Source organism: Ictidomys tridecemlineatus, chromosome 4 (assembly GCF_052094955.1).
Source record: "Ictidomys tridecemlineatus isolate mIctTri1 chromosome 4, mIctTri1.hap1, whole genome shotgun sequence".
Lineage (NCBI taxonomy): Eukaryota > Metazoa > Chordata > Mammalia > Rodentia > Sciuridae > Ictidomys > Ictidomys tridecemlineatus.
Window position 1 is genome coordinate 101,765,819 of NC_135480.1, and position 14,538 is coordinate 101,780,356.

A 14,538-nucleotide genomic window follows, 5' to 3' on the forward strand; every position below is an offset into this window, starting at 1 on the left:
AGAAACATAACCCAACTCCGCAGAAGGGCACGAAAGCCAGAAGCTCCTCTGCCCCGTGTGCACAGTAGGGCCAGGAGGTGGCGGGAGACCTGCCACTTGGTGTGTGCATTTTAGAGAGTTCCAGCATGAAGATGGGAGGGGTTCCTTTTTTATTTTTAAGGCGCGTTCACTGAGGGCCTGTCTATTTTGCATATAGTAAACTGGGCAACGCTTCTGTTTTGCATGTAGTACAATAAGAGCTCTTTTATTCCAGTGGCGTTCGATTCGGGCTAATCCTGCTCGTATCCGTGCCCCGAGGCGGAGGAGAAGGTTCGCTCCTCCCGGACTCAGCACCCGCGCTATACTGGAAGCTGCTCTCCTGGGCGGTTCGATTCCCAGCGCGTCCCGGGAACGTGTGTAATCTGCCTCTCGGCTCCCGAGCTTGCAGGCGGCTGGGATCCCTCCGCCTCCATCCTCCCTGTAGCCCTCGCCCCCTCCCCCTCTCCCCGGAACCCGCGCGCCGCTCCGGGCTCCTGGGCTTCCTTTCCCCCTCCTTTTCCCTAGCAATGCCGCTCCCGGAGGGCGGGGCATACAGTTATCCAGGTTGCGGGGCTGGCGGGCGGGCTGGAGGAGGCCGCCCGGGCCTCGGCATGGAGTAGCAGCGGCCCGGCGTCAGAGGCGGAGGCTCGAGTCCTGTATACAGATTGCGGGGCGGGCAGGCGCGGCCCGGCGCTCTGCATAGCGGCAGGCCGGGTGTGCGCAGCCGGGCGGCGCCGAGCGGGTTAGGCAGGTTCCGGGGCCCTCAGCACCCCCCCTCGCCTCCCCGCCCCCCTGTGTTGTCGCCTCTCCCTCTCCTGCTTCACTTCACGGGGCGAACATGGCGCACAGCTGTCGGTGGCGCTTCCCCGCCCGACCCGGGACCACCGGGGGCGGCGGCGGCGGGGGGCGCCGGGGCCTAGGGGGCGCCCCGCGGCAACGCGTCCCGGCCCTGCTGCTTCCCCCCGGGCCCCCGGCCGGCGGTGGCGGCCCCGGGGCGCCCCCCTCCCCCCCGGCTGTGGCGGCCGCGGCGGCGGCGGCGGGAAGCAGCGGGGCTGGGGTTCCAGGGGGAGCGGCCGCCGCCTCAGCAGCTTCTTCGTCGTCCGCCTCGTCTTCGTCTTCGTCATCGTCCTCAGCCTCCTCTGGGCCAGCCCTGCTGCGGGTGGGCCCGGGCTTCGACGCGGCGCTGCAGGTCTCGGCCGCCATCGGCACCAACCTGCGCCGGTTCCGGGCAGTGTTTGGGGAGAGCGGCGGGGGAGGCGGCAGCGGAGAGGTAAGGGGGCGAGGAACCCCCAGGTCCGGGGTCCCGACCCTCTGAGGAGCCCCTTCCCCTCCCCCATCCTTGTTTGAGGAGCATCCCAATTCTGGAACCATCCTGGGGTCCCTGACCCGGGGCAAAGAGCCCTCCCATGTTGGGATCCCCATACAGGGCTGCAGACCCCAGACGCCCCCACCCCGGGGTTTGGACCCTTCTGGCCAAGGCGTTTGCCCCTCGCCTTCCTCCCCCGGACCCTTCCCCAAATCCCTTGGCACAGACCCCCTCGCCGGGGTTTCCCATCCCGGGCCTGAACCCCTCCTCCCTTTCACAGATTACCTCATCCGAGCAAGATTCCTCCCTCCCTTCTAGAGACCTGATCCCGCCACATCCCCGCCTCCCTCTCTGGGCAGATGTGTTACTCCTAGGGCAGTTTTCCTCTCGGGCATCTCTGGGATGGTATCCTCGTCCAGGGCCCCGTTCTTCTAGCCCCTGGGGATTGGTGTGCCTTCCCAACACCTTGCTTCCGAAAACCTGACGAGCCCCCGCCTAATCCCCGCCAGGTCCTTACCTTGCCGGCCACTCCCCCTTCCTTCACCTCCACCCCCACCCCACCCCCAGCAGACAGATCCTCCCGCGTCCCGCCCTACCCCACGGGGAAATCTCCTTTCCTCTCCACCTTGCCAGCCCTCACCTCCTTCCCTTCGAAGATAACATAACGGTGCTCTCCTCCTGCAGTGGTCTCTTCCCCCATCTTCCAGAGCCACCGTTTCTAGTCTACTGGTAGCAGGGAATTAATTACTCTACTTAACACTCCACCCAGTCCCTTCTTCAGAATGAAGGATCAGTGGCATCATTGAGGGGAAATAGTCCAGCGTCCCCTAGCCTTTGAGAAGAGCAGCTTTCCAGCACTCTTTTGGAGAGGAACAGGCTTTCCCTCCAGCTCTGGGGAAGGGGGTCCTGTGATGGGAGGTGTTTGTAGGGGTACTTGGGCAGCATCCTCCCATGGGAAGCAGCTGCTCTCCTACCCCACCCACTGCGCCTGAGAGCACGCAGTCTCCAGCCCTAGCTCCCTCCCACCCTTCTTTTTCTCGACATTTCAGTATTGATCTACCTTTTCCTAGGCCAATCCTGGGGCTTGCAAGGGATGGGGGAAGCCGGGTTGGGGTGAGGAGAGTAGGTAAGGGACAGTTTTACTTTGCTCGTGTTTGCTTTGGTTTGGGAGAAAGGAGAATTATGAAGCAAAGTTATTCCTTAGAGGGAGGCGTTAGGTTTATCTCTGATTCTTATAAGAGAACCCAGTTTGAATGAAGGGCCAGACTTTGCCCCTTCCCCATTAGTAAAGGGGTAGAATGGGGATGCTTTTGATAGTCATTATGCAGCCTTCTTCAGTAAAATGGAAAGTTGCCCTGGGAAGGGAAGTTGAGTTCAGGTTCAGCCAGTGGCGTTGCGCATTTGTTTTCCATTGGATGCAGAAGGGGGAGTTTGAAACACAGGGGAGGGGGGGAATAACGGGATGGGGGATGCTAGGAGGAGGAAGAGCAGCTGCTAGGGGCTGAGGAGAAGGGGGGTAGGGGGTTACTGCTCTGGAGTGCTCTTGATTGAAACAGAAAGGGAAAGATAACAACCAGCCGTTTCCTGCGTGCTCTGCCGTTGGTGCACACAAAATATCCTGGGCAAACCCCTTTTTGCCTTTTGTGCCCCACACCCCTTTAGATTTACCGAAAGATCCTGGGAAGATGGGGAGGGAGGAGATTCCAGGGACCTCGGCCCCTTCTCTCAAGGAGCTGACATTTTTTAGTGCCTCCTTTTAAAAAATGTTTCTAAGGCAGTCTGATCAGGAGACTGACAACAACCGCCTTCTGACAGCAAGGAGGACATGATGGGGGCGTGTTCCTTGCTATGTAGCTAGCAGCAGCGTCCCCTCTCCCTGCCTCTCTCTGCTCTATCTCCACCTCCTTTTCCCAGCCTTCAGAAGGCAGCTGCAATCAGCAGGGTTGTTTGAGACTATTTATTGGTTGCTGTAGATTATTATTTTTTTTTGAAAGGCCAATTCTGTATTTTTTAAGCTAACAACACAGATCCCATGTAGTTGGAGAACCAAAGGCCTCATACATGACAAAAAGACTGAACCGTTCAGGTTACTTGCATGGAGTTGGTGCTTAAATGTGAGTTGATTTTGTTTTTTTAAAAGATACAGCAGCAAAAAAATAAAAATAAAAAATTCATTTACCTGCTTATTTTAGAAACTGAGACTTGCCTGGTTATATATAGAATTTTAGCCCCATGTATATTTGAGTATAATAAGAAAGTCTGTCTTAGAGAAGTTAGTCTGTTTTAAGGGATCCTAAGAAGCATTTTCTTCTTGTTTAACATGCTTATATACTTTGTAATGAAGGACCAAATTTTACCTCCCAAATATTATCACATATTCTAAAGCAAAGTTTTATGCTGACAACTTCCAATCATAGCTTTTCAAGAGACTGGTCAGAACGAGAGAGACCTGGATTCAGGGACCTAATGTCTGGGCACCAGAATATTTTCTGTTGGTCATTAAAAAATCACCTTAAAAGTTTTAATCAGGTGCTATATATTTTCTTATTTACTGGTGTTATGAAATGATTGTAAATTGGTGTTTTATTTTGATTAACATTAGTGTATATTGTAAAGCTTCTCAAGAGTTGCAGTTAATTTAAATAAGATGATATTAATAAGGGTTTTGTTTTTTTTTAAACTGTTGCCTGAACAGTACATGCTACTTAACTATGAGAAGAGTGGTTGACTCCTTACATTAAACTTCAGAATTTTTTCTGATTAGGCTTGAATGAGCTCTTGGTAATCTTTTTATGTGGTAGTTTGAAGCAGTCTGGTATAGGTTGATGTGTTGTTAGTGCTAAACCAGAGTGATTGTCTCCTTTGATCTGGTAGTTTTCAGTGTAAGAACTAAGCATTAGTCTTATATAATCTTGCAAATCAATGATAAAGTTCCAAAAGGGCTCACCTGTGTTGATATAGAATTCTAAAGATTGCTTCTCAGAACTTGCTCACAGCTCCATATGAAGTCTTGTCTAGATTCATGAAAAAGAAATGGTTATATAACCCCAAATGATCCTGACCTCTTTAAATAGTAAATTGTGGTTTCTGTAATTGAATAATGACTAGAAGTTGCCCAAAACAAAACCTTTAAGTTAATACTAATAAAAGTAGGTGACAGAACTTCCATATCACTTCCCTGTTGGGACTCTGTTACCAGAGGAGACTTATCTTTTACTATCATTGATTCCTAACTTTGTTCCTATTGAATAACTCTCTGGTAACAACTGTATTTAAGAATTCCTCATGAGCTGGGGTTGTGGCTCAGTGGTAGAGCACTTGCCTAGCATGTGTAAGGCACTGGGTTCGATTCTTAGCACCGCATATAAATAAATGAAAAAAATAAAAGTCTATCAACAACTAAAATATATATATATAATTTAAAAAAAAGAATTCTTCATGACCAAATTATGTTAAAACAGGATTTTTTTTTTTTTTTTGTACCATGGATTGAATTTTTGGGTGCTTAATCACTGAGCCACATCCCCAGTCCTTTTTTGTATTTTATTTAGAGACAGAGTCTCATTGAGTTGCTTAGGGCCTCACTAAGTTGCTGAGGCTGGCTTTGAACTAGCAATCCTGCAACTTCCGAGCTGCTGGGATTACAGGCTTGTGCCACTATTCTTGGCTGGAAGGGATTATTTTTAAAAGTACATAGGTGTTGCTGATCTCCTGTGTGGGCTTTCTGTATAATAGGAGTAGAATTTATTTTATTGTGAACTTTAAGAAATCAGAAGTTCATTTTTAGCCTTTTCTCTCCCTTTCTCTGTCACTGGGTAGTTAGGAGACCTTGGACAATTTACTTTTCTTTTTGTACTGATGATTAAATTTAAGGGCCTTTTACTATTGAACTACATCCCAGCCCTTTTTATTTTTTATTGTGAGACAGCTCTCATTAAATTGCTCAGAGCCTCGATAAATTGCTGAGGCTCCTCAAGCTTGTGATCCTCCTGTCTCAGCCTCCCAAGCCACTGTGATTAAAGGCATGCACCACTGTGCCCATTGACATGTCATTGTGTTGATGAAAAAAAAAAAGAATATGTATATATGTATGTTAGTTGTAGATAGATACAATACCTGTATTTTATTTACTTTTATGTGGTGCTGAGGATGAAATCCAGTGCTTTACATGTGCTAGGTAAGTGCTCTACCACTGAGCTACAACTCCAGACCAACAATTTATTTATTTATTTATTTATTCATTCATTCATTCATTCTAAAGAGAGAGACAGAGAGAGAGAGAATTTTTTATTATTTATTTTTTAGTTTTCGGCGGACACAACATCTTTTTTTGTATGTGGTGCTGAGGATCGAACCCGGGCCGCACACATGCCAGGCGAGCGTGCTACCGCTTGAGCCACATCCCCAGCCCAACAATTTATTTTTAATCTTAAATTTCTGATACGTAAAATGAAAAGTTTGCACAAAATAGCTCATGAATCCTTTTTTTCCCCCGTTATCTTGACTTATATTAAATTTTTGATCAGGTCAGAATTTCTTCTTTTGTGTGTATTTCAAGAATGAGAATCAGTGCTTCTGTTTGATGATTTGTTTTTGTTTTTGTTTTTGCTTTTGGTTTTGATACCAGGGATTGAACCCAGGGATGTTTAACCACTGAGCCACATCCCCAGCCCTTTTTATATTCTAATTCTAAATTGCTTAGGGCCTTAGTCTCCCAAACTGCTGGGATTACAGGCATGAGCCACTGTGATTTTTAATATCAGTTTGTACATTTGCCCACTTAACTGGCATCATTATTAGGAGAAATTCCAAGTTGGTGGGAAGTTTTATTTTGTGGAAAAAAGTATAACTGAAGTTAGCCAATTTCATTTATAAGAAACATGTAAGGTCTGGGGATGTAGCTCAGTGGTAGAGCAGTGGCCTAGCATTGTGAGGCCCTGGGTTTGATCTCTAGCACCACATAAGACAAACAAAACCAATAAAGAAAAATGAAGAAAAAGTGTTTAAGAAGTGGGATCTCACTATGTTGCCTAAGCTGGCCTTGAACTCTTAGCTCAAACAATTCTCCTGCCTCAGCTAGAATTACAGACGTACACAACTGCCTGGCTTGAAGATAGTTTTAAACAAAGTTCTGAGAACCTGTAGGAACCCCAGACATTATCTGGTGTGTAGAGAAGCCCTCTTCTTTGGCTAAATTTCTTGTTTGGTTCTTGTTTTCATTGTTGTACATTATTTTCAGTCTAAGTAGTATATTCCTTAAGCTTTTAAATGAAAAGTTCAGTAGATCAGTGTATTTATTAGTCCAAATACCTGCTTTATGTTCAAAACGAACTTCTTTATTTTTTACTGAGCATTAGAAATTCAGTCTTTTTTAGTCATCTCTCACTAAAAACCTTATGAAATGTCCGTGACTTTATCTTCCATTGAATTATATTAAAGCACATGGTCCTTGCTGAAATCATTTACAAAATAGTGATTTACTTTCTGATTGGAAGCTAAGAAAAAATATTCTCATTTTGACTTAATTCTCATCTCTTTGCTCACCTTGAAGCTGTCCTTCCAGAGAACAACTGTGCAGATTCTATATCTGTTGCCTCCCTTGCCTTGTGGCTAGAGGGGGTGGCAACCATGCTTTTTTCGCTCAGAGGCATAACAGACTGCAGTGCTTCTCTTTTAGAGACTTGATGTGTTTTAATTGTAGGTCTCCTAATTAAGATCTCTTTGAGCCGGCCCACATTCCACTAGTGTTGGCACAGCTTCCTTCTAGCACTTAACTGAAGGCCTTCAATTGAACCTTTTGTGAATATCTTGTCTCTTCATTCTTCTTCTGCCAAGGTGGAGCCTAGTGCCTTGGACCTTTGAGAAAGGGGGAAGCTTTGTGACCATCACTACTTTGGGAGGAACTTATTTAAGGATTGTTGGGGTGGGACCTTCCTTTGTTTGCATGTTATTTTCAGGGATTAAGAAAGGTTAAATTACTAATGAGTCTGGCATGATACACCTATTTTAATCAGATTCTTAACCCTGTAGGCACTAGTAGAAAAGAAGGTGCTCATGTGTTCACTGATATAAAGCACTTGTTTGGATCTCATCTAGACTGGTTTATGAAGCTTGATGAATGAAATCTTGTCATGGAGTAAATCACAGACTTGTGATATTTGTGTACCAGCAGGTTGTGAAGACAATCAAATGAAATTATTGGTTGCTCCTAAATTATGTCAGATTTTTTGAAACAGACTGAAAGTTAGCTTTGAGATTCAAATTAACTTTTTAGATTAGAACGGACTTTAGGAGGCTCTAGAAATTGTTGAACTAATAAAAGAATATTCTTGTAGTGCTAATATTGCTTGAGAAGTGAGAAATTGGCTGGCTTCTAGAATAGTTTCAGAATAAGTCTTTTTTCCCCTACTGGAAAAAGTAATTTGACTTTAGTTCTATAAGTGCTCAAAATATGCTTCCTTCATATATCTGTATGTGGCATGCTAGAGGAAACACGGAGTCTTTTATTAAGAAAAGGATTCTTAAGTCCTTCACCTGGGCCCAGATGGTTTCATTGATCATATCAGTATGAGGTAGGCAGACAAAGGACTATTTTGTTGTTGTTATTGTCATTTCATTGGTCATGAAGAAGACTTGAAAGAAGGAAGTACAGGATCATTTATGGCATGCATTAAATAAAGCTGGAGGCCTGCACTCTTATACCTGAGTGGGTGGTTTTATGGCTTTATTCTCTAATTGCTGGCATTTATGACTGTGTGGATGCTACTGGCCCTGTGGCCGAGGTAGATTATGCTGGGAATAGGGAGGGAGAAGGGGTCCTTTTGTCAGCCTTTTCATTTCCCCCTTCAATAAGGTCTCTGAGAAAGCCCTGGGGAAATGCACAGACACTTGGACTGAGAAAATGACTTCCCATAAAATGGTTCTTTATATTTTTAAAAAGGATGATCTGCTTTTCTTGACCTATCCAAAGAAATCCATACCACCACTGTTAAATATTTCAATGAGCTTTTTACCTTGTCAGGTTACACAACAGGGGAAGCCACCCATGAGGCTAGAGCCACTGTGGAACATTTGCTTTTAAAGACTAAGGTATTTGAAAGGGAATTTTGTTGTGTGATTTGTAGTAGTTGTAGGTGATGAAAATCTCCTTGTAGGGTTAGTACAAAACTTCTTAAGAAGCCAAGTTTGGCTTAACTTTTTTAGATGTTGCATATACCACCTTGGTGAATTTTAGTTTTAAGGAAACAGTTAACAAAGATGTAAATATAAGAGTTAGTTGGCAGTTTTATATACAGTGTATGAAAATTCCCCTTTCATTGAAATGAGTAGTTGTTTTTCTATTTGACAAATAGTCTGAAGGGGTTTCCCCAGATATATTACCTTTAATTATTGCTATAGCAATACCTTATTAGGCACCAGTGAATAGGATCTATTGCACTGGCATTTATTTCAGGACTTGGAATTTCTGGCATATATTTTACCTATTTCTTGGATTTTTGTGTTTGGTTGGAATGTTTGGGTGGAGGTTTTTTAGTTTTTGTTAGACATTTTATTTATTTATTTATTTATATGTGGCGCTGAGGATCGAACCCAGTGCCTCACACATGCTAGCCAAGTGTTCTGCCGCTGAGCTATAGCCCCAGCCCATGAGTGGAGATGTTTTGTTATCAGCAGTGAGAATTGTGAACCCTTCTAATATTGGAACTATTTGAGAGATCTGTCCCTTGTTGGTGCTTTGCTGAAGCATTGTTTCATGCTCATTTTATAGTGTCAAAGTAATTATGGTTTTCTGTCTTGAATTAGGAGAATATAAGACCCTTGTGGAGTGGGATTTTTTAAATTTTTTTTTTTTTTGGTTGTTGATGGACTTTTTTTTAAATTTATATGCCATGCTGAGATTCAAACTCGGTGCCTTACACATGCGCTCTGTCACTGAATTACAACCCCAACCCATGAGGAGTGTTTCTGAAGATGTTTTTTTCATTAGGCTCTCCTTTAACTATCTTAGTTCTAAAAACTAGGGAGAAGTTAGTCATCATGTTACTCCTAGAACAAATATTTATACATGCCAGTATCAATTTTTGTCCACCTGTGAATATTGACAATTTTTAGATCAAACACAACATTGTCCCTGGATTATTGCCTTTAATTATAAGCCTTAGAATCTTGGGATAACATATCTCTTAAGATTAGTTAATGAGGAAATCCATTGGTAATCTCTGGTTAGGATTTTTTATTCATGGATATATAAACACCTTTACAAAGGAGAGGCAGAATCTTTTTTTTAAATATTTATTTATTAGTTTTCGGTGGACACAATATCTTTGTTTGTATGTGGTGCTGAGGATCGAACCCGAGCCGCACGCATGCCAGGGGAGCTCGCTACTGCTTGAGCCACATCCCCAGCCCGGAGGCAGAATCTTATAATCTAATTTGGAATACTGTGAGATAGTATAGCACAGTACTTAAGAGCTATTAAAACTATGGGCTCTGGAATCTCATTTTAGCCATTTATTAGCTGGAGGTATTGGAAAGTTTCTTGACTTCTCAGTTTTTTTTTTTTCATTCGTAAATTAGGGGTAATCTAGGTTCTAAGTTATTGTGAAGCTCAATTGAGACCAGCATGCAAAGCACTTAGCACTTTGCCTGGCACATGGGAAGCCCTCATTATTATTAGAATAAAGAAACTGAAAGGACATAACTACTGTAATCTTTTTTTATTTCCTACCAAAATAATTGGTTTTTATTATTTTGAGGTATACCTTTATATGTGTGCCCATTGAGTACTGTAACCTCCATTTGCCAACATGAATGCTATATACACATCTTGACTTCAAGATGTTCTTAATTTTGCTTTGGGTGTCAAGCTTTTTTTTTTTTTGTATGGGAATTGCACCCAGGGGCTCTTAATCACTTAATCCCCAGCCTTTTTCTTTATTTTAAAATCTCGCTAAATTGCTTAAGGCCTTGCTAATGCTGAAGCTGCTTTGAACTTGTACTCTTCCTGCCTCAGTCTCCCAAGTGTCTGTCCTAGCACGTGTTGAGTTCTTCTGTAAATTCAGTGGAACCAAACTGAAGGTCAGCCACTCATCTTGGTAATATTGGTGTCCAACCAAAACATAATTAGGGACAAGGCAAAAAGAGAGGAAGAGGAGAATAAGTAAATAGGCAGGTAGGATACCAAGAAATAATGCCCCCATGAGTTGCATAATTGTCAGGGAGGAGATGGGGAGGTAGTTCTGAGACAGAACTCTTCTGGCTTCAATTCTCCGTACTGCAGAAAACCCCAAACCCTCAAATAGTCAAAGCAAGTTAAAGTTTAAGAATAGCTAGTAGAGGACTGTATGCTGTAGAAGGCAAAATATAGTTCTGCTATACATATCACAAAAAAAGAAAATTGACAGGTTGTGGTGGTGAACAGCCTCCTAGTTACTCAGGAGGCTGAAGCAGGAAGATTGCAAGTTCCAGGTCAGCCTGGACAATTTAGTGAGACCCTTTTTCAAAATAAAATTAAAAGGGAGCAGAGGATGTAACTTAGTGGTAGACCACTTGCCTAGCATGCACCTGGCTGTGTATTCAATCCCCGGCATTACAAAAAAAAAAAAAAAAAGTTTGTGAATATACTCAGAACACCATCTTTTACAGATTAAGAAATTGAGGCACACACAGACAAGTAGTTTAAGTCATATGGTTAGTATGTGGCCAAACTGTGATTAAAATCTTAACCTACATCTACTTGACAGTTCATTCTTGCTCTTTATTCAAGTCCTTCTTGTTCCTGCCCCCATCTAGTGGATTTCTGAGTCACATCCATTAGACTGTGGTAGCATTTCCTTAATCTGTCCCTACTTTTCAGTTTCTGCAGTCCCAATAGAAATTCATTACCTTTGCATGGATTGTTGGGATAATCTCCTACATCTGGTCTCTCTGCCTTCCCTTTTCACCCTTTACAGGGTTGCCAGTAGTTTTCTTAAATATAATCTGATTATGTCACTATTTTCCTAAAATTCTTTTAACTAATATACAATTTAAAATTCTCAGCCCTTCATAGTCTAGTTGGCCTTCATTTCTATATCTTGAACCTTATCTCCTCAACATCCATACTCTCTTTTCAGCTGTACCTATGTTGGAATGCCAAGCTAATAGATGTTCTCCTGAGTCTTTGTAGTCCTGCCTTTCTACATTTTAAAGCCTTCCCTTTGCCTTAAAGTCTTTCCCTCTTGACCTGCCTGTAGCTTATTCATCTTCTGTGACTCATCTCAGATCCCCACATCCTAGCTCTCCCATGAAGCTTTCATAGATGCTAATGCTAGTAGAAACTCTACTTCTTATTTCCTCTTCTTATTGCACTTTATAACTGTCCTCAAAGAATTTCAGGTTTTCTTTTGTTCTGAACAGTTTTTGAATGTGTCTATCTTTCCCCCATTAGTTTGTGATTCCATTAAGGCAGAGACCATTTCTAGGTCATCATTTTTTTTCACTTATGTTTTACATTGTTTACGGTGATGACTTTTTGTATAGAAGGTGATGAGTGACTTTGTTAAATTGAAAATTAAATGTACATACAACTTTTAAGAACATTTTGAGGCCGGGTGTGGTGGTGCATGCCTGTAATCCCACCCAGCAGCTTGGGAGGCTGAGGCAGGAGGATCGAGAGTTTAAAGCCAGCCTCAACAAAAGTGAGGTGCTAAGTAACTCAGTAAGACCCTGTCTCTAAATAAGATGCAAAATAGGACTGGGGATGGGGCTCAGTGGTTGAGTTCAATCCCTGGAGCCACTGCCTCCCCAAAAAGAACATTTTTGCAAGGACATACTACATAAGCTAGAAGACTTGCACATGATAGGATAATTTTGACTAATTTTTTAAAAAAATACTAAACTGGGGCTGGGGATGTGGCTCAGTCGGTAGCGCGCTCGCCTGGCATGCGTGCGACCCGGGTTCAATCCTCAGCACCACATACCAACAAAGATGTTGTGTCCGCCAAAAAACTAAAAAATAAATATTAAAATTCTCTCAAAAAAAAAAAATACTAAACTCATTTAAGTATGGCAGAGGAAAGCCTAAGAGCCATTGTAGGACTTTGTAAAGGTTTACAAAGTCCTATAAGGTTGTGGAAGTGATGTTGAGGTATCCTGATGGGATGGCATTATCTTTTATGTAGATAATACTTAGCACTGATCATCCCCTTACTTGAGTGTTGTTTCCATTTCTAGGTTCCTCAACTTAAAAGGGATGAGGAGACCTTGGAGACGGTTCTGAGGAGACTCAAAAGATGATTATGTGATTGGAAGTCAGTCCTATGAGGAAAGGTTGAAAAAAAGAAAGGTTAAGAGGCAACTTATAACTTCAGAAAACATGAATGGATCCATTATTAGGAATGGTAACCAGCTGTTTTCTAGTTCCACTGATATTAGAATAAAAAAAAATAGGCTTAAAATAAAGTAAGGAGTAGTAGGTAAACCTTGCTACTAATGATCATTTTCATTACAATGTTGATAAAAAAGTTACCAAAATAATCTTCTCTGGAGATGAATTTTTATGACCTTCCCCTTCTGAGAATCAATAAAGGTATTCTTACTCTGCTCCTTGAGGACATGGATCATGTTTTATATTTTTTAATTCCCCAAGGGCCCTAGGACCTCATTGGTTCCCTAAAAGTATTTGATTTGAACTGTCAATTTGTGGCAAAATAATTAATTTTTAGTAGTAAGTTTCCAGAGAAATGCCTACATGAAATAATGATTTTTGTAGTGGTTTTATAGGAGAATAAAAATTTTATTAAGTGGAGCTAAGAGAGAAATCTTAACATCAGGAAAACAGTGATGTGGACTTATAGTAGAAAACAAGCATTTGTAGCTTTTATGCACATTTTTAGTTTTACATTAAAGAGTAACACTGCAAAATATCCCTTCTTAGGATTATCACTGCCTGTGGATGCATTATCACAAGTGCTTGCAAGTCATTTCCAATCTTGCTTCATGTGAATTAGTTTTATAAAAAGCCTCTGACCCTTGGCTTTTGAGGCTGTGTGGAGGGCTTGCATCACTCAGAATGAAACCTTTTTAGATGTGTTGGGTTGCAGAAAGCATTTCCTGTACAGTCAGAATGAAAACTCTGAATTGGGATTATTCATATAGATCACCAAAACTCTGGGCAGAGTTGATATTAACATCAGCCAGTTTTCCTACCAACATTTAGCTCCAAAACCTTGGTTGGGTTATTGAAGCTTTAGGACTTTTGAATTTAGTACTGGCACTGTGCATGAATTTTTTTCTTTTAGGTGAATGGATACTGGGTTTATTTAAGGTTAATTATATATTTCAAATATTTTCTAAATTCTTTTAATAAATGGAGTACACTTTTAACCAGTCTTTCTCAAAATGACTGGAGTTCATAGGTGAAGCTGGATTGTTTCAGGAAATCTGCAAGTGATGACAAAATGAAAGGCAGTTTGACTCCCTGATTGTAAAACTGGCCATCTTCTGAGAAACTCTGGGAATTGGAAATAGAACAGATTCATACTATTCCTGTAACTTTTTTTTTTTAAAGAGAGAGAGAATTTTTTAATATTTATTTTTTCAGTTTTCGGCGGACACAACATTCTTGTTTGTATGTGGTGCTGAGGATCGAACCCGGGACGCACGCATGTCAGGCGAGCGCGCTACCGCTTGAGCCACATTCCCAGCCCCTATTCCTGTAACTTTTTTTTTTTTTTTTTTTTAAGAGAGAGTGAGGGGGGGAGAGAGAGAGAGAAAGAGAGAATTTTTAATATTTATTTTTTAGTTCTCGGCGGACACAACATCTTTGTTGGTATGTGGTGCTGAGGATCGAACCCGGGCCGCACTGCATGCCAGACGAGCGCGCTACTGCTTGAGCCACATCCCCAGCCCTCCTGTAACTTTTAATTGCTAGTCATAGACGTATAAATTCAGAAAGCAAGAAAATAAAAAAACAAAGAGTAATTAGGATTTCTTTATTCTTCTTGAGAGTCTCTACTATTAGAATAATAAAAAATACCAGGGACTTTTTTTTTTTTTTAAATGGGTTAATGCCACCTAATGTGGTCTTCTCAGAATGTGATGGCAAACTTCCAAATATGATGTGGTAATCTGAAGACACCAATTAGCTTTTCAGAAAATTAAGAACACAAAACTTCCCACCTTCTATATTTGAACATTAATTCCTAAAAAATATTAGATCAAAATCATTTTGA

General features: G+C 42.2%; 1 protein-coding gene across 4 annotated transcripts in view; it reads left to right on the forward strand.

Annotated features, from left to right (window-relative positions):
• Positions 1–782: 782 nt before the first annotated feature.
• Positions 783–14,538, forward strand: part of Kmt2a (lysine methyltransferase 2A) — an 86,146-nt gene continuing 72,390 nt past the window's right edge. For 2 of the 4 annotated variants that reach the window (XM_078047119.1, XM_078047120.1), the window contains exon 1: positions 784–1,288. In XM_078047119.1, the coding sequence (XP_077903245.1) occupies positions 857–1,288 (432 nt within the window). In that variant the 5' untranslated portion in view covers positions 784–856. Of the gene's footprint in view, positions 1,289–3,339; positions 3,439–14,538 lie in introns of all 4 variants that reach the window. The other 2 variants (XM_078047117.1, XM_078047118.1) reach the window with 2 other exon arrangements.